This window comes from Chiloscyllium plagiosum, chromosome 28 (assembly GCF_004010195.1).
Source record: "Chiloscyllium plagiosum isolate BGI_BamShark_2017 chromosome 28, ASM401019v2, whole genome shotgun sequence".
NCBI lineage: Eukaryota > Metazoa > Chordata > Chondrichthyes > Orectolobiformes > Hemiscylliidae > Chiloscyllium > Chiloscyllium plagiosum.
In genome coordinates this window covers 39,026,910-39,050,050 of record NC_057737.1, presented here as the reverse complement: position 1 = coordinate 39,050,050, position 23,141 = coordinate 39,026,910, and the positions used below count along the sequence as shown (strand labels likewise).

Genomic DNA, 23,141 nt, shown 5'->3' with positions numbered 1-23,141 from the left:
GAGCTGTAGAACGAAAGTGTGTACCTCTCCCTCTACACCACCCCCCCCCCCCTGTTTGCCACCAACTCTGGTATTGCAGACACTGACATTGGGCAGAATTATGTTGTGTATTTAAATGAAGTGCAAGGAATTGTAAATAATCAACTTTCCCCAATGATTAGAATTTCCATATAGACCTATTTGTATATTTAAATTACCTGTTCTTATATGTGAGCAGTTTATAATCAAAGCCTTTATGATTTATTTTGAAGTTGAAAGCCACGTTGCATGTGTTTGAATGTGCTCACCTTAGGTGCTGGTATTTGATTTTAATTGGTGGAATAGTATTCTATTATACAAAAGAGAAAGACAGAACTCTTAAACTGTGGAATCCAGAAGCTAAGTTAAAGCACTACAAGTCTCTGTACAAACAAATGTAACATCTGTGCATAGAAGACTCAGTGATTGATAATATCCACTTGCCCTCTCATCATTTGTGACAGCCCAAGCACCATAGGTTTGGAAGGATTAAGTAGCAGCGACTGATTCATTGGACATTCTTGTTTTTTACAAGCCAAGTGCCCTCCAGAGGAGGTTTTTTTAAAAAAAGTGGTTGGCTGTGTTTCTAAAGGAGGTGCTTTGAAGTTGAAGGCTGCAGTTAGCCACAACCGAACGGTGAGGATGAATGGCTTCAGTATTTGTACTTGGAGGATTAAGCAATGGGGTTGCTCCATGAACTGCAGACACCTATTTATGAAACTGTGCAAGCCAATGAAAGGTTTCAGGAGTTTGGCCATCTTCATTTAAAACTCAGTTATCAGACTTGACCCACTGTTTATGATTAGCTAACTGCAGCATTTCATGAAGTATGATCTGTTGGGCAGAAAACAACTTCATGTTGAGAATGGGCAATGGCAATTTATCCAGGCTCCTCAGAATATAATGACTCTCTGCAGTTTAGCACGGCAGAAACAGGAACACAAAAGGGAAAGGAATTGGAGCGGAAGTGGGGTGAGACATGGCTGAAAAGGTGGACTCTTTTCAGAGGCTTTTGAAAATACATAGAGAATCAAAACAGCAGGGTAAAATATTTTTGAGAGAGAACTTGCTGAAGCAGGTTATATGATGAAAGAAAAGTCAGTCTTTGAAGCTGACACAGAGATCATAAGGAGCAAACAGTAGTCTGGCATTCGAAGGACAGGATTTGGACTGGAATGTAAGACTGGAAAGCAGATTATCATGCTGATATGGTGAGATAAAGCTGGAGACTAAATATTCAATATTCAATATTAAAATATCTGTCCACCTGCTATACATTGTTCCTCGATTAATTTTGGTGAATTTATTTATTGTGCTTGCATTTTAACTTGTGTATAGATTTCTAAATCTTCTGTACCCATGCCTTAGATTTGCTGAGAACAATAAATCACCATGTTGATGCTAGTTATCACAATTGGAGTGACCCCCCAAACAAAATATTTGTAGAGCAGACATGCCCTAATGTAGTTGAGGACAATGTCAAGTTCTTTTTGAGAAGTAGATCAAATCTTCAGTAGATGAAGCCTGATGACTGAGCCAACATTATAAATAAAGATTCACATGTTCTCACTTCCTGATGTGAATATCTGTCAGACATTTGTGAACACTTGTGGCTGTTGTCAAGGAAACTCAGGGTGCTATGGGGTATGAAGGAGTTCAGTGATAGAGTCTACAAATGGAGTTATAGAGAAATGTTCAACCCGTGACTCCCTAAAGCCCCTCCATTCATAATGATAGGTACATTACACTTTGGGCTTTTGCTCAACACTTTCCTTCATTTCCCTAGCTCAAGCACAGTTTACGGAAGCTGTATGTTGAAACCTGGATTTGTTTCCCAGAGGCTATGCTTTTTAAAGCCCCAGGTCTAAACATGAACCTGAAGGCCATTGTCGGAGACGATGCATCATGCCCATCTCCACTTTCTCAAGGTTGGAAACCAGATTGTGCAATATCACTAACCCACTGCGCACTGATTTTCATGACAAGGTGAAAAATGCAATCAAAAAGCAAAACATTAATCAGAACAAAGACTAAATTCGCACGATAACTGAAATGGTCTTTTGTTTAAAACAAGAGAAAATGTGAACTCTTGAACAATTGGCAGTTGTATTGCATTCTGGCTCAGCTCTTGCAAAGCTACTTATCATCCTTTCTGAAAAATCCTGCGGAATGCAATCTATATGCACTTGGGTGGGAAGCCACTTTATTCCCAGGGTGACTGTTCTGAGGCAGAACACTATTGATTAAGGTCCTTTGACCAAGGATGAAGTTAAAGCTTTTAAAAGCGTTGCGCATCTTGGGTGTCATGAAATACTTAAAGCAGATCTTGCTTTGTGCAAATTCGAACACATTATAAGCTGGTAATGCACAGTATTGTTTAGCAGTTGGGAGCAACCAAAATACTCCGGCATTTCATCAGAGAGCCAACAATACCTGAGTGGCACCAGTCCCAGCGTCATGGATAGGTTCTTTATATTAGACTGATTTCCCATAAATATTGCCTAAGTTAGTATTACATTGCAGAAGTAACTACACTTTTAAACCCACATCACTGGGTTCCAAACAATTTGGGACTTCCTCAGTCTGTGAATGATGCTACTGCAAGTTTCGTTTTGCATTTGTATATAAGCATATTGTTGTAGTGTTGGCTTGGTGGTTAGACTAGAATGCAGTATCATTTTCAATGTTTTGGCTTACAATTGTTAACAAAAAAAAAGCTCAACAACATATTTTAAATGTAATATTAGAATGCATTAAATATCATTTATGTAATAAACCCCACTTGTATTAATTTTAATTTGTAAAACAAATTATCTTTTCAATGATGGAAAACCTGTCCAGTAACAGAATTCCAGATTTTTGTGGGTGAGGGGGAATATCTCAAACCCTTAAAAATAACCTTTACATTTATAATTCACATTTACCTTGGGATACTTCTAAATCTGCCAAGAGTTTTGGAGGGTGGGGGAGAGGAGGAGGAGAGTTTTTGGGGTAAGAGTTGTTGTGGAAACTGGACTATGGCTATTTTACCTGAGCGGATTTTGCTTTTAACTTACAGTCGCCTTCACTTAAGGTTGTGGTTGAGTTTCTGAAAATCGTAAGTTTAAGTTAAAACAATTTTAAGTGAAGTGTAGATTCCCATAGTTAAGCAAGTTGATAGTTGGTGACTGATCTTGCTGCTGTGCCCTTCTAGTCTGCTTACTACAGACTGAGGAAAGCTCATACAGTTACTGGTATCCTACTCACTGTACCATGCAGATAATAATAATTCTCCGCTGTGATCTCTGGGTACTTCTGGATGCCAGACAAAGCAAATTGCACTCCAGATCTTACAAAATTTGATGCCTTGAGCAGAACTGATGAATAGTACTGAACTCAACAAAATATTCCGTTTTGAAAAAAAATCCCACCAATGTTATTGCTGCAACCTGCAGATTTTATATTTGTTAAGGTTGTAACTCGGCTATTTGCACAGGTAGCATGTTTTCGTGCTAAAAACAACTTTTAGGGTAGTTTGAAAATTTTGGAACACTACAATTTTCAGGGTTAGTGCACTTGATGGAGTGTAGCTCAATATGAAAGGGTCAAAATAGTTTGAACTTTATTGCTGGAACAGCACAGCAAGTCAGGCAGCATCCAGGGAACAGGAGATTCGACGTTTCGGGCACAGGCCCTTCTTCGGGCCTGTGCCCGAAACGTCGAATCTCCTGTTCCCTGGATGCTGCCTGACCTGCTGTGCTGTTCCAGCAATAAAGTTTCAACTTTGATCTCCAGCATCTGCAGACCTCACTTTCTCCTCAAAATAGTTTGAGGCAGAAATAAGACTATAGCGCAAAACTCTGAAAAGGCGAGATCAAATGGGCTGAAATTCTTGTGAACAATCCTGATGTCGTGTTTCAGAAATGTGTTCAATGAAACTTCAGAGAACTGTAATGAAAATCATGAAAACAGTTAGCAATGAGAGAGAGAGTTTGGGGTCTTCGGTGAACAAAGGGGGCACAGGTATCTTGCTGAGGTTGACGACAGATTAATGTGTTTTGAGAAGGTGATCTCCAGAGTGTGACTTGACTTGGACCATTAGAACAAGCAGATTCAAATATAAATTTGTGAGGAGTTCATTTAAAACTGATTTTCAAACGAAATTCCTTCCTCAAAAAGTGAATAAATGTTAGTGATAATGTAACAGGCAGCTTAGTAGAGTTGGAAGTCATTAGGAAATGAAAATGCACTTATCTGTGTTGTGCTGGGTGAACAGGATTGGTGGTGTTGGTTGTCACTCTGAATTAGCTACATTGGCAAAATGTTGGGTTTGGCCTGAGCGAGTTAGATTGGTAGTGGTGACTGTCAGTGTGTGGAGTTGAAATAAAGCAGTGGGTGTGGGTTTGGTAAACTGGAGAGTCTGCTGTGTGAGTATGAACTACTAAAGAGATGATCTAGATGGCCATATGGCATGTTTTTCTTCAAATTTGCTTGTCTATTAACTTGTTAAACACACTGCTTTCTTTGGTCAAATCATGAAAATAGGGAGGATAAAGAAAAACGTTTGAGCCATTTGCATTTTGAATCCGTTGACTTATATAAAAAAAAGAACAGGTAGATCTGATGAGGTGTTTGAATGTCATCTGTTCCATTCCTAAATGAGAAAGTTGCTCTGATTGTGCATTTCACTCTTGACTAGGGTAATAAATGCATGAATTGAAAATGTGAAGCTTGTGTTCATGTGGTTTAAATGTGCAAGGTGAGGGATAGGCAGTTTGCGCCATCTACTGGCTATAAGTGATAAGACTCTTGGGAAGGTGGAGTAAAATGAATAGTATAATTTGAGATATGAATAAGGCCAGTGATTTGTTGTGATATATTATTCCGTGACTGATTGCTCCAGTAAATCTTTTCTGATCGGGATGTTTCAAAATGGCTGTGCTCTGTGTGTGTTTCAGCTTGTCTTGTACTGAACACCCTTTCCAAGTGACTCGTCTCACTGAGCTGTTTTTGTCAGCTCCTCAAACAAAACTGAAATTTAATAGTGGATGTCTTTTCCTGTCTCTGCACGTCATAATCGTCAACTAGAAACTTCTGTCTCTCCTGCGTTGGCTGCTGAAGAGAGTATTGACACTTTAAATACACTGTTGATATACCAATGAAATGAAAGTTTACCATGTATTTAGTGCCTCTTCCCCGGCTGATTCGAGATGTAGAGAAGTTCATCTTGTCTTTAGTTTAACCAATACCTTAAGCTGAGAGGACACCGGGCAGATCACCATGAGGGGAATAAGGGCAAGTAATCGGGAAAAGGGTCCACCTTTCACAGTTATTAGTGGGGGTTGATTAATTTAGTTTGAAAATGGAGAAGTGCTACCTGGTGCAGAAATAAATTAATGATTAGTCACTCTCTACTGGAACTCTGTACATCAACGTATCTGACTGCCATCACCCCTCTGTGATTTGAAGAACCCCACCTCTACCCGAAAATTCATCTTGGCCATGTTTTTTTTCCCACACATCCCAACCTCTCATGACTCCCTCCTTCCTTCCCTTGTGTGTGGTCTTTTTCGTTCCTTGTTCTGTAAATTGATTAAATGTGTCCTTTTGCATGAGGAGTGCTGTGGAAGTACAAACTGTTGAGGAATTAATGTGGCTAAATTCATATTCCAAACAGCACCTTTTTGAGCAGATTCAGTGCAGGAGGGTGCACTATCTTCCTGAATGATTTTCTGATCTGCAGCTCTCTGTGAACCCATGTTTAATGGACTTGTGGGAAAAGATGTGATTCATGGTTTGCCACTGTGAGCTGATGGAAGAGAAGCTCTTTTAAATAATAAAAAACAACATGACAAACATCTCAAGACCACTTCACTTCAGCATTTATTTCAATCCCACTAAACATGGGTTCAATTCCCATCACCTGCTGATGTCACCAAGAAGGACTGTCCTTCAACCACTCCTCTTACCTGAGATGTGGTAGCCCTCGGCTAAATCACTACCAGTCATCTCTCGCTCTCTCGCTTTCGCTCTTGCTCGCTCTCACACTCTCTCTCTCGCTCTTGCTCTCGCTCTTGCTCATGGGAACTATGGGGTCTCACTCAATCCCTCTGGTCCGATTCGCTTTTTGCAATCTATCTTCAATTTGGGTTTTTGTCTCGAACATGTGCCCTCTGCTTGTGGCTAAACAGTTTGATGGTGCACATCTCTATTTAGAAACCAAAGTTATTTTATCCCCTGCTACCTCTGAACTGTTACTTTGAGAAGGAAATTGGATATATCTATTTTAAAAAAATACTTAGAGCGGTCAGCTGAGAGCTGGATCTAACTTGTATCATTTCACAATGCTAAAGTCAGAAGTCCCACGACACGAGGTTATAGTCCAACAGGTTTATTTGAAATTACAAGCTTTCAGAGCGCTGCCTCTTCAAGTGAAGTGCTTCACAATGCTGACATAGCTAACATAGGCAGAAGGGCAGCCTTTCTGTTCGAAGATTCTTTGATTCATGTGCTCAGAGCCAATTAATGGAATACACTTTTGATCTCCTACAGTTTCATGCTAGAGTGAAGACCTGTGAACAGTTGAAATTTTAAAATATTAATTGCAAAATATAATAGAATCTTAATAAATTAACAGAGCAGTGAGAACCAAAAATGACTAAATAAGAGGAACATTGTCGACATATTAACAATAAGTTAATGAGTTTAATTAATTAATTGAGTTGGAAGCCCACAAGGAAAATGGTAAGTAAATGGTGCAATTGACACCTACCTTGCATCTTTTTTATTATTTTTGCTTCTTGCCCTCTCTTCAGAAACTGATTGTCATTACTTTCATCTCTATGGCTATTAGAGTCATAGAGATGTACGGCATGGAAACAGACCCATCAGTCCAACTCGTCCATGCCGACCAGATATCCCAGCCTAATCTAGACCCATTTGCCAGCACTTGGCCCATATCCCTCCAAACTCTTCATAATCATATACCGATCCAGATGCCTTTTAAATGTTGCAGTTTACCAGCCTCCACCACTTCCTCTGGCAGCTCATTCCACTCACGCAACACCTTTTGCATGAAAAGATTGCCCCTTTGGTTCCTTTTAAATCTTTACCATCTCGCCTTAAACCTATGCCCTCTAGTTCTGGACCCCCCCCCCCCACTTCCAGGGAAAAAGACCTTGGCTATTTACCCTATCCATACCCCTCAAGATTTTATGTACCTCCAACCCTGGCAACATCCTTGTAAATCTCTGAACACTTTCAAGTTTTACAATATCCTTCCAGTAGGAGGGAGACCAGAACTGCACGTAGCATTCCAAAAATGGCCTAACCAATGTCCGGTATATGACCTCTGCAACATGACCTTCGAACTCCTGTACTCAATGCTCTGACCAATAAAGGAAAGCATAAGTGCTAAGAAGTTTCAAACTCAGACTGGCTGAGTGAATGGGCAATATATGACAGATCAAATATAATGTGGGCAAGTGTGAGGTCATCCACTCTGGCAGAAGGAAGAAGAGTGTTGAATATTTCTTAAATGGAGAGAGATTGGAAAATGTTCATGTCCAAAGGGACCTCGATGCCCTTGTTCACAATTCACTGAAAACAAACATGTAGGTGCAGCAAGCAATGAAGATAAACAATGTGCTTGCCTTTAAATCACAAAAGGATTTCAGTGCAGGAACAAAGTCATGCTGTAATCATTTTAGATACAGGTGAGACCACACCTGGAGTAATGTGTGCAGCTTTGGACCCCTTGGCCAAGGAAGAATATAATTGTCATTGAAGGAGTGCAGCAAAATCACAGACTAATTCCTGAGATGGCAGGATAATCCTACAATGAGACTGAAGAGGAGAGTGAAAAGTGGGCCTGTGTTCTATGGAGTTTAGAAGAATAAATGGTGATCCCAGAATTGTGCAAGGTTAAAGGGCAATGCAAGTTAAATGCAGCTAGGATGTCTTCCCCAGCTGTAGCGTCTCGAACCCTGAAGGTTTTGAAAGGTACAATATTATAAACAGATAAACCGCTGCAGAAATCCAGCAAAGTGTGTAAAACTGGTTGCAACCTGCTACATGAGAACTATAATTAAACACTTCAGCAGAACTCCCAAAAGCGCAGATGCACACAAAGCAGCCAGGGACCAGGACAGGATGTTAGAAATTTAAAACAAAACCAGAAATTGCTAGGAAAATTCAGGTCTGGCAGCATCTGTGGAGCGAAAGCAGAGTCAATACCCCAAGTCCTGTGACTCAGAGCCCCTGTCCTCAGAACCGTGAACCTTCAGGGCTCTTGACACTAAAGCTGCATCTAACCTGTATTGCCCTTCAACCTTGCGCAATTTTACTAAAGTCCAGAGAACACTGGCCCACTTTTCTCTCGCTCTCTCTAGAATTACCCTGTCATCTCAGGAATTAGTCTGTGATTTTGCTGCACTCCTTCTATGACTTTCTGATGAAGAGCTTATGCTCAAAATTTCGACTCTCCCGCTCCTCAGATGCTGCCTGACCGACTGTGTTTTTCCAGCACCACACTTTTTGACTCTGATCTCCTGCCTCTGCAGTCCTCACTTTCTCCTAGTGTCTGGAGCATGACCTGCAACTAGTTGCTCCCAGGAAGTAATGGCAATGTTGCTGCACGTTGATGCCCCTGTCAAGGCCTTGTGTGACAAGTCCTACTATTGGTGGATAAATTTATAGCCACTGTCACCGTAACGGATATCACTTCAGGTAATTTAACTCAAATCAATTAACACAATGAGTGTATACTTTCATTTGACCCATAATTTATCTGCTGTCAATGTCAACTTAAAATTTTCAATGTTTGGCACTAGATGTAGTATTTCATCAGTGACTCTGCAACCATTAAGATTTCTAATTAAAGGAAAAAAAAAACTTTTTTCAAACATCTTCAGCTCATACAAAGCACCCTGTTAGGCAAAAGTGAGGACTGCAAATGCTGGAGACAAAAGTGCGGACTGCAGATGCTGGAAAAGATGATGGCCTTTTGTCCAAAATGTCGATTTTCCTGCTCCTCGGATGCTGCCTGACCTGTTGGCTTTTCCAGCACCTCTCTAATCCAAAGCACCCTGTTGTTCAGTAAAATGGTTATATGGTTAACATTACATGGCATGGCAAATTAGAATACTCCTAAGAATTAATTTCTGATCTTTAAAATTAGTAGTAATTTAGAAAGACTGATGGAAGCAAATGTCTCAGTTAGATTGAGAGAATGGAATTGAGCAGAAAGATAGGTCATTGACCACTGATGGCCTGAAGTTACCACAGACCCAAATGTGAGGCATGTAACTCTGTCTGGGATGTATGGCAGTTCCCTTAGCCAGAAATACACAAAGTATTGTCAAGGGCAGTAGTTTACTGAGGAGAATTACAGTTCTGTTGGAGATGTTCATAGACAATAACATTCTGTGTTGAAGTAAAGGAGAACTGTAAATCCACACCAGAAGAGTACTATGCACAGATTTATTTTGTAATATCTGTAAATTTTGTATTGTTACTAACAGATCAGTCAAATTAAATACATATTATTTGAATGAAAAATAGCATCAGAAACAGGCATTTATTAAAATAGGCAATATTAATGTTAAAGAATTAAGTAAATAAAAACATTTGCATATATTTGAATTAAAGCCAACTAATTAAATATGTGATGTTGGGTGCCTGGTTTGATTAGCATCTGGCTACAGATACTGTGTTTAATATTCAAATCTTGCCACTAGGCATCAGGAGATAATGATCAGAACAGAGGTTTATTCTCCCCTTCACCCTCTTAACCTCCTTCCCTTCCATCCCTATTATAAAGCCAGATTTTCAAGTGTATTCTAAGTACTGGCATAGTTTAAATCTGATGATTCACTGTAAATGAAGGATGAACCTACAGGCTTCCTTTCTATAGAGCTTGTCAGTCTATTCAGTGGCTATCAGAAGACTCGCTGCAGTTCTAATGGGACCAGTGGTACTGCAGGTTGTGCTGCCATACTAATGGTGGTCTAAATTATATTATTTTGTCAGGTGATGTGGTGAGTACATGATTGATATGAGAGTGAGGTTAGTTGAGCAGTTAGGTATCACTCAGACTTTGGATGAGCATCAATGCAAGGAATCTGGGGAGAAACCTAACAGGATTTTAAATTAGTTCAGTTCAGCTTTCTTCCTGAATTGTACTTCTCTGTAACTTGTGTTATTTGTCTGTAATGCTGTCAAGTGTGTAACAGACAGCAGTTCCCTTTTGTATGCAAAGTTGAAAGAGTCCAAGGATCCTTTTGCACTGTGTGGATTTGTTGTCATTAGGGAGTACATTGAGTCACTGAGCTACAGCAGGGGCTGGAATAATATCCAAGAACTGTGGGTGCCATGGTGGCTCACAGCACCAGGGGCCTAGGTTCGATTCCAGCCTCGGGTGACCGTCTGTGTTGAGTTTGCACCTTCTCCCTGTGTCTGCATGGGTTTCCTCCGGGTGCTCTAGTTTCCTCCCACAGTCCAAACTTGTGCAGGTCAGGTGAATTGACCATGCTAAATTGTCTGTAGTGTTCAGGGTTGTGTGGGTTAGTTGCATTGGTCAGGGGTAAATGTTGAGTAGTAAGGGGATGGGTCTGGGTGGGTTACTCTCTGGAGGGTCGGTGTGGACTTGTTGGACCAAATGACCTATTTCCACACTGTAGGGATTCCATTCTATTCTTCTAACTCGAAGACTTGGCCCTCGTGATTCCAGAGTAATCAAATTCTATCGCACATTTAATAACAGCAACTTCTATTCATATTGCATTGTTAAGAGAATTGGTGAAAGATGTGATTGCTTTCATCATGCAAGTTTTCGTAAGCTGCAATGCATTGAAATGATGGTGAAAGCAAAAAAACGAATGAAAGAAATATTGCAGGACCACAGGAAAGTCAAAGGGGAAAGGAATTAATTGGATAGGTCTCTCAAAGAGCTGGCACAGAATCAATGGGTTGAATGGCCTCTTCAGTGCAGTATAATTCTAATAAATACTTCACAATGAGATTTCTGAGGAGAGAGTGTATTAAAAGTATTTGGGAGATAGTGTTCTCAAAAGTTTGTTAAACAGCTCATACAAACGATGGAAAACATTGCATGCTGATGAAATTTGCTCTTGAGTTTCTCTGAACCAAGGTGTGCTCTGACTGTGTTCTCTTGCCCCAGTAATACTTGAAAGTGCAAACTGATTACCCAGCTCTGCCCTGACTGACATGTTCCTGCTCTCATTTGCACAGAATGCAGATGTAGCAAAGCAAATGACATCTTTTCGTCAGACACAAGAGGACATGGAGCAGGTGAAAAAGGAGCTGGAGGAAACTGTGCATCAGCTGAAAGAAGATATTCAGCAAAAAGTGAGTGTATCTCCGATCTCAGCGTATCAAGAGAAATCCCTTTCCACTGTTGCCTGATCTCAAAGCCTGTGTAACTTTGAAAACTGGTGCGATAATTTCAATTCAGCTCAGTGGGAGACTGATCTTTTGCACTTCACCTGTAGAGGGATTAATTTGTGCACCTTCTATTTCCTCTCCTTTTCTGTGATGCTGCGTTCCACCTTCATCCCCTCGTTCCCTACCAACTAACCTCCCAGAATGGGTCCATCTTTCTAACTCGCACATTCTTTATGAACTTTTTAAAATTTATCCCTTTGATCCAACACTTGATCACCTGTTCTAATGACACATCTTTTCTGGTGACATTCCAATGAACCACCTTGAGATAGTTTTACCATTGTTACAGGCACTGTATAAGTACAAGCTGTTGCTCATATGAGTGTGGACAGGGGATGTTGATAGGATCTTTGATCTGCAGTTATATACAATCCTGGCCACGCACAGGCAGTTTTGGTAGAGACTCCTGTGTGATGTGGTATGGTCAGGTACATTTCTGGCGGGTAATGGATCATTTGATGGCAATGATTGGGAGGTGTACAAAGGGAGTTTTTTTCTTCTGAGACTGAAGTATGTGGGTTTATTTCTGTAGCTTTTCAAATCTTTCAAAACAAGTAAAGTCCCAGTCAGTCTGCTGGCTTTCTTGGTGATAAATGTCTCTTTCCTGAAACTAGGCTCAGGAGCAGAGTTGTGTCCTCGAAGCTGTGCAGAAGGAACTGAAATCCAGAAATGAGGAGGTAGAGTCTCTCAAAAATTCACATGCGGACTCGCAACAGGTAAGATTGCAATTACAATCCTCCAAAACTGGAGACCCGCATTCGCAAATGTACTCTTTTTACATGTCCTTACCTCTGTAGATGTGTTTTTCTTCAGATTCCAACTTTGCTACCCAGCTTTCCAAGTTGGAGGTGCTCCCAATGTATTTCAGGACTATATTGAGATATTAAAGAGTTTCTTTAGGTGACAGCTCCTTATTCCACATTTTTGCAGTATGGGGATTGGAAGTGTGCTGTGTGAGTGGCCAGGAGGAGGGTTCCAAGTTTCTTGTACACACAACTTTAGCTTCCTCAGTGGAGCTGCATTTTAAAAAGAAATGTTCAGATCATATTCAAATTGCATTCGTTCATGTTCAGAGAATCATGTCTGAAGCAATAACTTCAGCCTTTAGTGAATATTGCTAGTACTCTGAGACCATTATTCTGTTTGATTCTCATGAGAGCGAACTGATCCTGAATAATACGCTACAGTTCAAGTCTATGTCGCAGCAATTCTACAGTGAGTGTGATGTTTGCTGAATCAGGCTTTACAGTCTTGCTTATTTGATAGCTCAGGAACGCTCCAGAAAGGGGAAAAGCACATTGTTTGAGCTTGGGAAAAGAAGGATTGCAGTGGATAGAGCAAAGAGATCTTCCTAACTGAAGGAAGCTTTGTTCAAACTTGCAACCAGAGTGAGAGTAATCTGAATTTAGATCCTTTGTCCTATCAGTCTACTATTTATGTGTGCACTGTGCTTACATTAACTGCCTTTTGCCCAAGTGATTTTATTTGATTAACACCACCTTCTGTTCCGTTATGAAAACACAAAATGCTAGAAAAGCTCGACTGGTCAGGCTTCGTTGTAAGGTCTGAACGTTTGGGTTTGAATTTTTACCTCTGAGTTAGGGGTGTCGACTACGGATATTTCCCAGCTCTACAAACCCACCTTGAGTGATAAAGCACCACAGAAATTGGAATTCTCTTCTGCAGTGGCTGGTTCTTTGCGAATTGGGCTAGGTGCCGCCAAAATAAGTACAGAAGCTGGTGGAGGCCGACTGGGCAAGAGAGCTGCCTTGACTGGTTTTTTTTTAATTTAAAAAAGATGTGATGAAAACAGCTATCACCGTCACACATTCCTCATGGTCCTTTATAACCCCGATGCCAACTCATTGCAACTCATGTTCACCCCCCAACCTCCATTTGCCTTTCACTTACCATCCCAGCTCACACAGTGCCTCCCACAGGAAGTCGGATACACGCTGATATTTTTTATAGACCCATTGATTGCATGTGCATTTCTTCAACGACAATGTTCCTTGTAAGAACAAACATATCATTTGAGTACATAATCTCTTAAAGAAAGCAGCACTACGATTTGTTGTCAAAATCCTACTTTAAAGAGTCTATGACCACTAGGAGCTGTCAAACAAACTATGAAATGGTCGGCACCTTACAATGGTGAAGGGTTGTGAAATTGGTTATGCAGCACTAATCTAATAATGGTACCCCTCAGGTTATATTAATAGATGGGATGATAAAATAAGCTTTTTTTTAAACACACTAGGCATTCTTTTTAAAGATTTAAAGAGCAGGAGTTTTAAATGGCTTGAGAGTGCCTTTTGACTGTTGCTTTTTTTAGATTAGATTAGATTCCCTATAGTGTGAAAACAGACCTTTTTGCCCAACCAGTCCACACCAACCCTCCAAAGAGTAACCATCACAGACCATTTCCCTCTGACTAATGCACCTAACACTATGTGCAGTTTAGCATGGTCAAATCACCTGACCTGCAATCTTTGGACTGTGGGAGGAAACCGGAGCACCCGGAGGGAACCCACACAGACACGGGGAGAATATGCAAACTCCACACAGTCATCCAAGGCTGGAATCAAACCCAGGTCCCTGGTGCTGTGAAGCAACCGTGCTAATCACTGAGCCACTATGCTGCCTGCTTTTGACAGTTCCTTTTGACATTTTTGACATTTTATGATAATTTTATGTCCATTCATGTTGACTTTTAACAATGCCAAAGAGCACCTTGCCTCTCTTAAAGGAATAGTGACCCGCCCCAAGAGCTGTACCAGGTCCATATCCAGAAGTACTTTATCTCCCCAAATACTATCCCAACTCTGCAAAGAGCTCTGCAAAGTTTTGACCTATTCATCCAGGTCTAATCTGCACATCATGTTTCATGCACCGAGGTAACAAAAGTCACGTGAGTGGAGGCAGCTGCTGATTATTATATGTTGGCAACTGTCTTGATGGACCACACATGCTAAAATTGACCTGGCTCAATTTCCACTCACACAAAGATGGTAGATCCCATGTTTAGGATAAGATTTCCAATTTTTGCTATGGTCCGTAGCAACACGACGGTTGGACGAAGAGCGCCTCATCTTCCGCCGAGGAACCCTCCAACCACAAGGGATGAACTCAGATTTCTTCAGTTTCCTCATTTCCCCTCCCCCCACCTTGTCTCAGTCAAATCCCTCAAACTCAGCACCGCCTTCCTAACCTGCAATCTTCTTCCTGACCTCTCCGCCCCCACCCCCACTCCGGCCTATCACCCTCACCTTGACCTCCTTCCAACGCCCCTCCCCCAAGTCCCTCCTCCCTACCTTTTATCTTAGTCTACTGGACACACTTTCCTCATTCCTGAAGAAGGGCTCATGCCCGAAACGTCGATTCTCCTGCTCCTTGGATGCTGCCTGACCTGCTGCACTTTTCCAGCAACACATTTTCAGTTCTCTTGAGTATAAAAGACTAACTGATCTAATTTAAAGTCTCTAAGATGATTGAAGATTAGTCTCAGTTGGCTGGATGGTTGATTTGCTTTGCATAGTGATGCCCACATCATGGGTTCAATAGCTGCACCGGCTGAGGTTACTATGAAAGCCTCAACATCTTCCTTGCTTGAGGTGTGATGACCCTCAGGTTAAGCCATCACCAGACGGCTTTTTTCTCGTGAGAGTGCAGTCTCATGTGTTATGGACTAGGCCGGACCCCCCAAAACAGTTTTAAGCAGGTAGCAGACCGTAACTTTGCTGTTTGTTTAGCTTGGTGTATAGTGGATAGTGCTGGAGTAAATTAGCTGGGTTTTCTGCCAGGTTTTAAACAAACAAAACTTATTTACAAAGAACAGAAAACAGAATACCGAAAACCTATCCTAGCCAAACCCGACTTAATGATGCTGTTCCGAAAATAGGTGCAACAGTCCCAATACCCACATCCCTTAGCACAAACAGTAAACAATGAAACAAACAAGAGCTTACACATTGAGGTTAGAGAGAGAGAGAGAGAGAGAGAGAGCGCAGCAGCTTATTTCACATCCTCTGCTGCAACTGAACTGACTAAAGTTCTGAAGTGAATTGCACTGCACAACTAAAGAGCAGGCCACGCCCTGTCAGCTATACCTTTTTTTTAAGACATGAAAGTCTTAGACTGGAGGTATTATCTGTTAGGGTAAACAGAAAGCCCCAGCGAGCCATTCAAACTTGAGACACGTTGGAGCCTGGCCAATGACCTCTTCTCTGGGAAAAAAAAATTCAAGGACATAGTAACCTTGTAACAGAGCCAGTATTGTGACACATTATCTGGTAAGTCTCTGGCCACTTTACCTTTTATCTAAGATGATTAAAGGCGTTGAAAGGGTATCATAGAAACCCTACAGTGTGGAAACAGGCCATTTGGCCCAACACGTCCACATTGACCCTCCAAAGAGTTGCCCATTCAGACCCGTTCCCCTACTACTCGACATTTCCCCCTGACCAATGCACCTATCCCACACGTTCCTGAACACTGTGGGCAACTTAGTATGACCAATTCACCTAACCCCCATGTCTTTGGATTGTGGGAGGAAACCGGAGCATCTGGAGGAAACCCATGCAGACACTGGGAGAATGTGCAAACTCCTTAAGGTAGTGGCCCGAGGCTGGAATCGAACCCATGTTTCTGGTGCTGTGAGGCAGCAGTGCTAACCACTGAGCCACCGTACTGTGCAAATTGGGAAATACTTTTTTTATAGAGGAGCTCGGGACAAAAAGGCATAATGTTAAAATTGGATTGGTATCACAGGCTTGAATAGCAAATATCTGTTTCTATGTTCCCAGAGAGAAACCAGCGTTCATGTTCCAGGTTTATGACCTCTCATTCGAACCCATTCTACTTGATTTGTCAAGTTTTCTGAGAAGTAAATAGCAGTGAGCTACTCTATTTTAATTGATAAATGAAAGTGTACTTGGATTTTATTTTTCATTATGGTATACACCCCACACTGCAACAGCAATCTTTTTCAAAAATTGAGACAAAGCACAACCTGATGGAAAATATACAGTTAGTAAGTTTCAGAATATGACATCACTTTGTTCCTGTTGTACCTGTCCTGCCAGGCGAGCACAGTGATGGCATCAACTATTGAGTCCCTGACATCAGAAAAGAAGATGCTGTGTGAGGCTGTTGATCAGAAAGAGAGCACGTTAACCACACTACAAGATGAGTTACAGCAGCTAAAGGATGCCTTGTCAGCGGAGAAGGACAATACCAGCCGAACAGTCGAGGGGCTGCAGAACCAGCTGAATGAAAAGGTATGCATTGAGTGATTCTGGTCAAGGTAAACAAGGCAAAAAAACCTTCAGTATTCGTTGAATATCTGAAAAACATACCCAGTTTAGTTGCAGACTGAAATTAATAACTTGCTTCTGTCTATGTTGCTCCTTTGGATGGATCGTCAACATTTACCAGAAGAGTTTAAAGCATTATCCTCATGGCAGTGCCTGAGGTTGCTGCATTCCCTGTGTATAATACTGAAGTGTTGATCTAGATTTTGAGCTGAACTGTTCAGCTGCGAATGATGTACTAACTGCATCGAACAGCCTCACAAGGTTCCTTTGCTCCATCTTCCTCCATGTTATAACTCACTCAATTCATCCCCACCCATCCAAAAGAAACTGGGTTTGCATGTTTTTGTTATGTTGTATAGCTGTGCTTCATGTTTTTCTCGTGCTGTGTGACTGGGCTGGGCATACACTGTTTCAATTGGATAATGGTGGCTTCACGTGCTCTATATTTTTTAGGAGAACCATGAGCAATCTCTGGAGAAGCAGCTACTTGATGAGCAGTTTGCTCTGCTGTGCTGTACTGTGGAGGAGGCCGAGGGAATTGTACAGGACGCACTCAGCAGGTTGGATGATCCCCTTCATGTTGGCTGCACAAGTTCTGCAGGTAAACACAAAAAGCAAGAGGTGATGAGGCTGGCCAGTGGTTGAATCAAAATTTAGATTGTGATTAATTGTAAAGGTCTGAAGTACTTTGAAGTTGATTTATGCGAAAATTTGAGGTAGGAAAAAATAAAATTGTTTTCACTTTAGATTTCAGGGAGCAAGGAAACACATTATAGCAGGAATACAGTCCTTCCACCACAGTTCAAATGGAACCCAACAAGAGTATTATTGACCCCCAGTAAATCATCTGGGAGCTTCCTGATGAAGAGCTTTTGCCCAAAACATCGATTTTCCTGCTCCTCAGATGTTGCCTGACCTGCTGTGCTTTTCCAGCACCACTTTCATCTAGACCCCAGTAAATCATGACAGTTTGACATTACCTAGCATGGCTGAGAAAAGCTAACCTTCTGAAAATTTACAATCAACTGAGTTCCTCTTTTTATTGAAAACAAAAATCTGAGTTTCATCCTTTGGTAATATTGGTAGTTGAGGGATAGGCAAGGACAGAAGCAATAATAGCTTCTGCTGTTTCTCAGGCCAGTGTCTCTCCTAGTGACCTGCTTGGACGGCTTGACCAGCTGTAGGAATTGGGTGATTTTAGGCACTGGATCATCCAGGTGTAGTGGTAGCAGACTGGCTAGTCAGGATATTGATGAAATAACTTTGAATATTCACTTGGCCAGTTAGCAGTTACTGAAATGCTCTAGCAGCCTTGTCATTGGTCTGGAACACCACAAAACAGTGAGGGGTGAACTTTGTCCTTATGGAACAGCATACAGCCGTAAGTATGTATTGCTATTTGTACCACTATTTGCCCTTGCTCATAAAAACTGATGGAATCAGGAACACCATTCTGATTGTCCACTGGAAATGAACTCTGGCTTTGATAAAGGTCAATTTACCAGAATCTGTTCCAAGTTTAGCAGATAGAATTGGGGGCTGGAATTAGGGTTATACTATAATGCACTAAAGCGATGGGTGTCATCGAGAGCTAGTCTGGTGCAGCTTCACCGGACAAATTCCTGGGAACACAGGACTGATCTCCAGGGAGACATTGAGGAGACTGGGTCTGTATTGTTTAGTGTTTAAAAGAATGAGAAATTACCTTGATGAAGAATACAAAATTCTTTGAGGACAGCTGAATGGATGTTTAATTTTCATATTAGTGCACTACTTCTGTAGGCATGATCTGAAATGGCAGTGCAGACACGAGGGGCTGAATAGCCAATTCCTCCTGCTACGTTCCAATGAAATAATTCTCTTTCACCCACTTACATGTAATGAGGCTGAACACTGAAAACCTTGATGTGGAAAATTATCTTGTTTTCAAAAGTTGTATGATTTAGAGAATCGGGACATGATGTCTTTGGGGATTTTTTTCAATTCTTTATCCCCCAAACAATAATGTGACATCTTTTTGATGGCATACTTAATGTGGTTGATGTAGCTTTGCTTAAATTAGTGAGTGAAAGTTATAACCAACTGGATTCCTTACAGCAATCGTATGCTTTCTGCAGATTATCTCATCACAAGAGGTCAGGCTGCACTGGATTCCCTGAACAGGCTACAGGATGGACATGCACAGTATCTGTCTAACAGATCAGGTAAGATTTAAGAAGTACATGTGTGACAAACATTGATAAGTCACATCAATTGCAACTCGGTTTATTAGCTTTGTCCAGACATTTAATGACTAATTTTAATTCATTTTGACTGAAGCAGACTGGGACCTCCTTAGTATATTCTAAACAGGTCCTATTATATCAGCAGAATTCATTTTAGGTTGCCCATCATTGAGCACATTGAAGTGTTGGGCAGAGGTAATTTTAGAATTGTAATTAGTGGTTGTATTTAAGAGGCATCAGACCATTGGTATCGGTTTACTTTGGTTATTCACATGGATTTTGCTTCCTTGAATATTTGTTCTAGTTCTTCACTGTTAGTAGGTTCAGGTCTTAAGGTGGGTGTCAACCTAGTTGCAAGTTTGAATGCAGGATGAGGAGTCACAGGAGTTCGAGCAGCAACTGGATTGTAGGGATAAGATGCTGCACATAAAGCCATAGCGGCTGCATCAGTTTGAATGACCGAGTTACTTGGCTGGAATTGTCAGGGGAACAGTTTATAAAGAAACCTTCTCTGATCAGACAGGATGCCTCAGACCTGTGCAGTATCCTGCAGCATATCTAGAGCTCACTCTGCTAGATGGCCATGTGTTGCTGTGGCAATGTAATTCATCATTTGCCTTGGATTCCTTCCATGTTGTTTTCGGTGACATTGCGAGCCAATAGGTAGTCTAGTCTGTGAACGCACCAAAGAGGTCACATGCTCCCTTTTCTCAGATTTCCAATTGACAATATTGGTGAACACGAAATGGCTTTGAGATTTTCTGCAGGAGCTGGATTTCTACAGTTGTAATAAGTGCACGAGGTGGCATGCATATAGCCATTTGGTCAGCCAGCAAGATACCATTCAATCATGATGAACTGAACTACTGAATCATGCTGGTTTGTGCCCGATTTGCTGTTTGAAAGATTTACTTTATCTAGCACCTTTATCAATCACAGGCCACCTAAAAATGCTTTATAATCCAATAAACTGCAGGAAATGTAGGAAACATGGCAACAATTTGCATACAGCAAGGCTCCTGCAAACAACAGTCTGATAATGACCAAATCATCGATTTGCTGATATTGGTTGAGGAATAAATATTAGTCAAAGCGTTGAAACTTCTGTTGTTGTTGTTCCAAATAGTACCAATGGATTTCCCCATGAGGGATACTTTACCTCTCGGTTTAGTAAATCATTTAAAAGGTGGTTCTTCTGATAGTACTGAACTGGAGTGTCAGCTTGGATTATGTGTTTAAATTGCGGGAATGGTGTTTGAACCACACAATTACTTCTGACTTAGCGAGAGGGTTACCACACTGTATGGTTGAGACAGGTTCATTTCACAGCAGTCAATCAACCCCCATTTTTTTCACCCATTTCACAATGTCAGATAAGGACAACTCTGGTCTAGTTGCCTCTTACATATTTGACTTTTCGCAACAGTCCAAGCTTATCTGTAGATGTGAAATCTGGCTTGAGACCATTATACAGTAACGGTGGGGAGTCTGCCAGAGGGAGATCAAACACAGGTTTGCTCTTGTTAATTAGAGTTCTCAGTACCTTGATAAAAACTGCATTTCTGCAGTTCACACCAGAGAGTGATGTGCTGCTGCACTGCATTCTACTCTCTTTCTGGGGAGATTCTAAACCAAGGATCTGTCTTCCCTCTGTACAACATGCAATGCACAGTAGTGAGAAGCGCAATAAAACCTTCCCAGGTTTGACAAGTCAGATCCTCGCAAAAATGAAATGGATGTAGGAAGGCAAGACCACCAGTTTGCATCAGAGATGTGAAATTGATTTCTGGCACTGTAGAACAGCATTTGATGGATGATGTGCTCACTCCTTGCCCTGATTTGTTACACGATAGTAACACTACCTCTACCTGATGTTTCATCTATAAAGAAGCCCTCACCTCTGAACCAGCTTTCAGATATGGGACCTGACATTGCAGGGTTAGTTGGCAACTCTGAGGCTACACAGCAGGCAATGTAGAAATGTTAAAATGTGAATAGTTTAATGGAGGATGCAATAATAATCTTAGTATTATTTTTTATTGCTGTGTACAATGCTTTCTTAAATATTTTCTTAATTATCCAATTATTCTGGAAAGGTGATGCTTCAGTGGCTTCAGTTGAAGGTCTCTGATGGACTGAAAGAAGTGGAGAACTTGTACAAGGCCAGAATTAGATTAGTGCCGAGATGGGAAGAGTTTGAGGGTTGGAGGCAATTCCACAGATTGAGAAAGCAAAGGGCATGGAAGGGTTTGAACATGAGGTAGAGATTTTAAATTTTAAAAGTTTTGTGGGTCAGAAGGCAATATAACTCAGTAAGCACAGGGGTTATACAAATTGGAATCAGGGCAGCAGAGTGGTAGATGAGCTCAGGCTTATGGAGAGTGGACCATGGAAGGCCACTGAGAAGAGAAAATGAAACGTCAGGTCTGTTGATAACAAAAGTAAGGGTGCACATTGCAGCAGCAAATAAGCTGAGCCACAGCAGAGGCAGGGAATTTTACTCAGGTTGATGTAGCCATTGGAAGTTCAGGTCATGCTCAAAAGGCAAGCTGGAGCTGCGAATCAGGTGACTTCATGGTGAGGGAATAGCATTTGCCATGATTAAGTAGATATAATCTAATGTTGTATACACTCTTGTCGGAAAAAATTATAGAATCTGTGGAGAATTATATGGAGGCCATTTGACCCGACAAGCCTACACTGACCCTCTGAAGAGCATTCCAACCTATCCCTGTAACCCCACATTTACATAATTGCCCCACTTAGCTTGCACATTCCTGATTTCAGTATAGCCAGTCCACTTAAACTGTACAGTTCTGGACTGGGGCAGGAAATCAGAGCACCCGGAGGAAGCCCACGTTGACATGGGAGAATGTGGAAATTCCACGCAGTCGGGCAAGACTGGGATTTAATCTGGGTCTCTGGTACTATGAGGAAGCAGTTCTAACCAGCCTGCCACTGCGCTTACCCTATAATATAGACTGTAAGCACGCTGGGAGAGCTATCCTGACAAAGCTTTGCCATGAACCAAGAATCTTTAACTCCCATCACCTAGTTGCTCTATCAGAGAGCAACTGTTGCCTCGTCTACACTTTTAGGGTGAATAATTTCTCATTTGTTTCAGTTAGATTAAATTTAGTGATTAAATCTTAGTAATTTTCAAGTACGATATCCACTAACTACTGAACTAAAGTATGAAACCAATCAAAGGGTTGGCCAGGGAAAGCACTTGAGAATAGTTTATTAACCTTGAGGTTATCTTTAAACTGAATCAGAGTAAGGAAATAACTAGCAGTTGCAATTAACTGACAAATGAATACCATCTGAGCGTGTGATCGTTCACCTTCCTCTGGGATGTCTCGGTGATTAGTCTCCTTCTGTGAAAGTGCTTTTTATTCTGCTTGAATTCTCTTCCCCAGGGTAAATCCATATGCATTGCTGTCTCTTTCTGGAGTCACTGGTATAAATCGTTCCTTTAGCCAAACAGAAAAAATGTAGCACATTTAAGTGACACTCTTGGATCTTCTTGCCACTCATTGTTAGAGATGTATTTCTGTAATTGCTCTTCATCTGTAATAGATTCATTTTTGGGATTCTTTTGTGGAACTTGCCTCTCTTAAGCTAATACAAGTGGTTCACAGTAAAGAAGCTTGGAAATCAAACGTGTCAAAGCACTCACTTGTATACTTTGGATTTTTCAAGAAAGCTCCTTCATTGCACTCACTGACATTTTTTTTATCATTGATAGGATGTGGGTATCGCTGACCAGGTCTGCATTTATTATCTTGTCTAATTGCCCTCATCACAACTGAAGCACTTACTGGGCCACTTCAGAGAGCAATTAATAGTAAAGCATATTGCTGTGGGTTCGGAATCATATACAGACCATAAGACCATAAGACATAGGAGCGGAAGTAAGGCCATTCGGCCCATCGAGTCCACTCCGCCATTCAATCATGGCTGATGGGCATTTCAAATCCACTTACCCGCATTCTCCCCGTAGCTCTTAATTCCTTGTGACATCAAGAATTTATCAATTTCAGCCTTGAAGACATTTAGCGTTCCAGCCTCCACTGCACTCTGTGGCAATGAATTCCAAAGGCCCACCACTCTCTGGCTGAAGAAATGTCTCCACATTTCT

General features: G+C 41.3%; 1 protein-coding gene across 5 annotated transcripts in view; it reads left to right on the top strand.

Annotated features, from left to right (window-relative positions):
* hip1 (huntingtin interacting protein 1) overlaps positions 1–23,141 on the top strand; it is a 338,601-nt gene that overhangs the window by 278,683 nt on the left and 36,777 nt on the right. For all 5 annotated transcript variants that reach the window (XM_043718716.1, XM_043718713.1, XM_043718715.1 and 2 more), the window contains 5 exons: positions 11,248–11,364; positions 12,075–12,176; positions 16,545–16,739; positions 17,229–17,376; positions 18,893–18,979. In XM_043718716.1, coding sequence (XP_043574651.1) covers positions 11,248–11,364; positions 12,075–12,176; positions 16,545–16,739; positions 17,229–17,376; positions 18,893–18,979 — 649 coding nt within the window. The remainder of the gene's footprint in view (positions 1–11,247; positions 11,365–12,074; positions 12,177–16,544; positions 16,740–17,228; positions 17,377–18,892; positions 18,980–23,141) is intronic.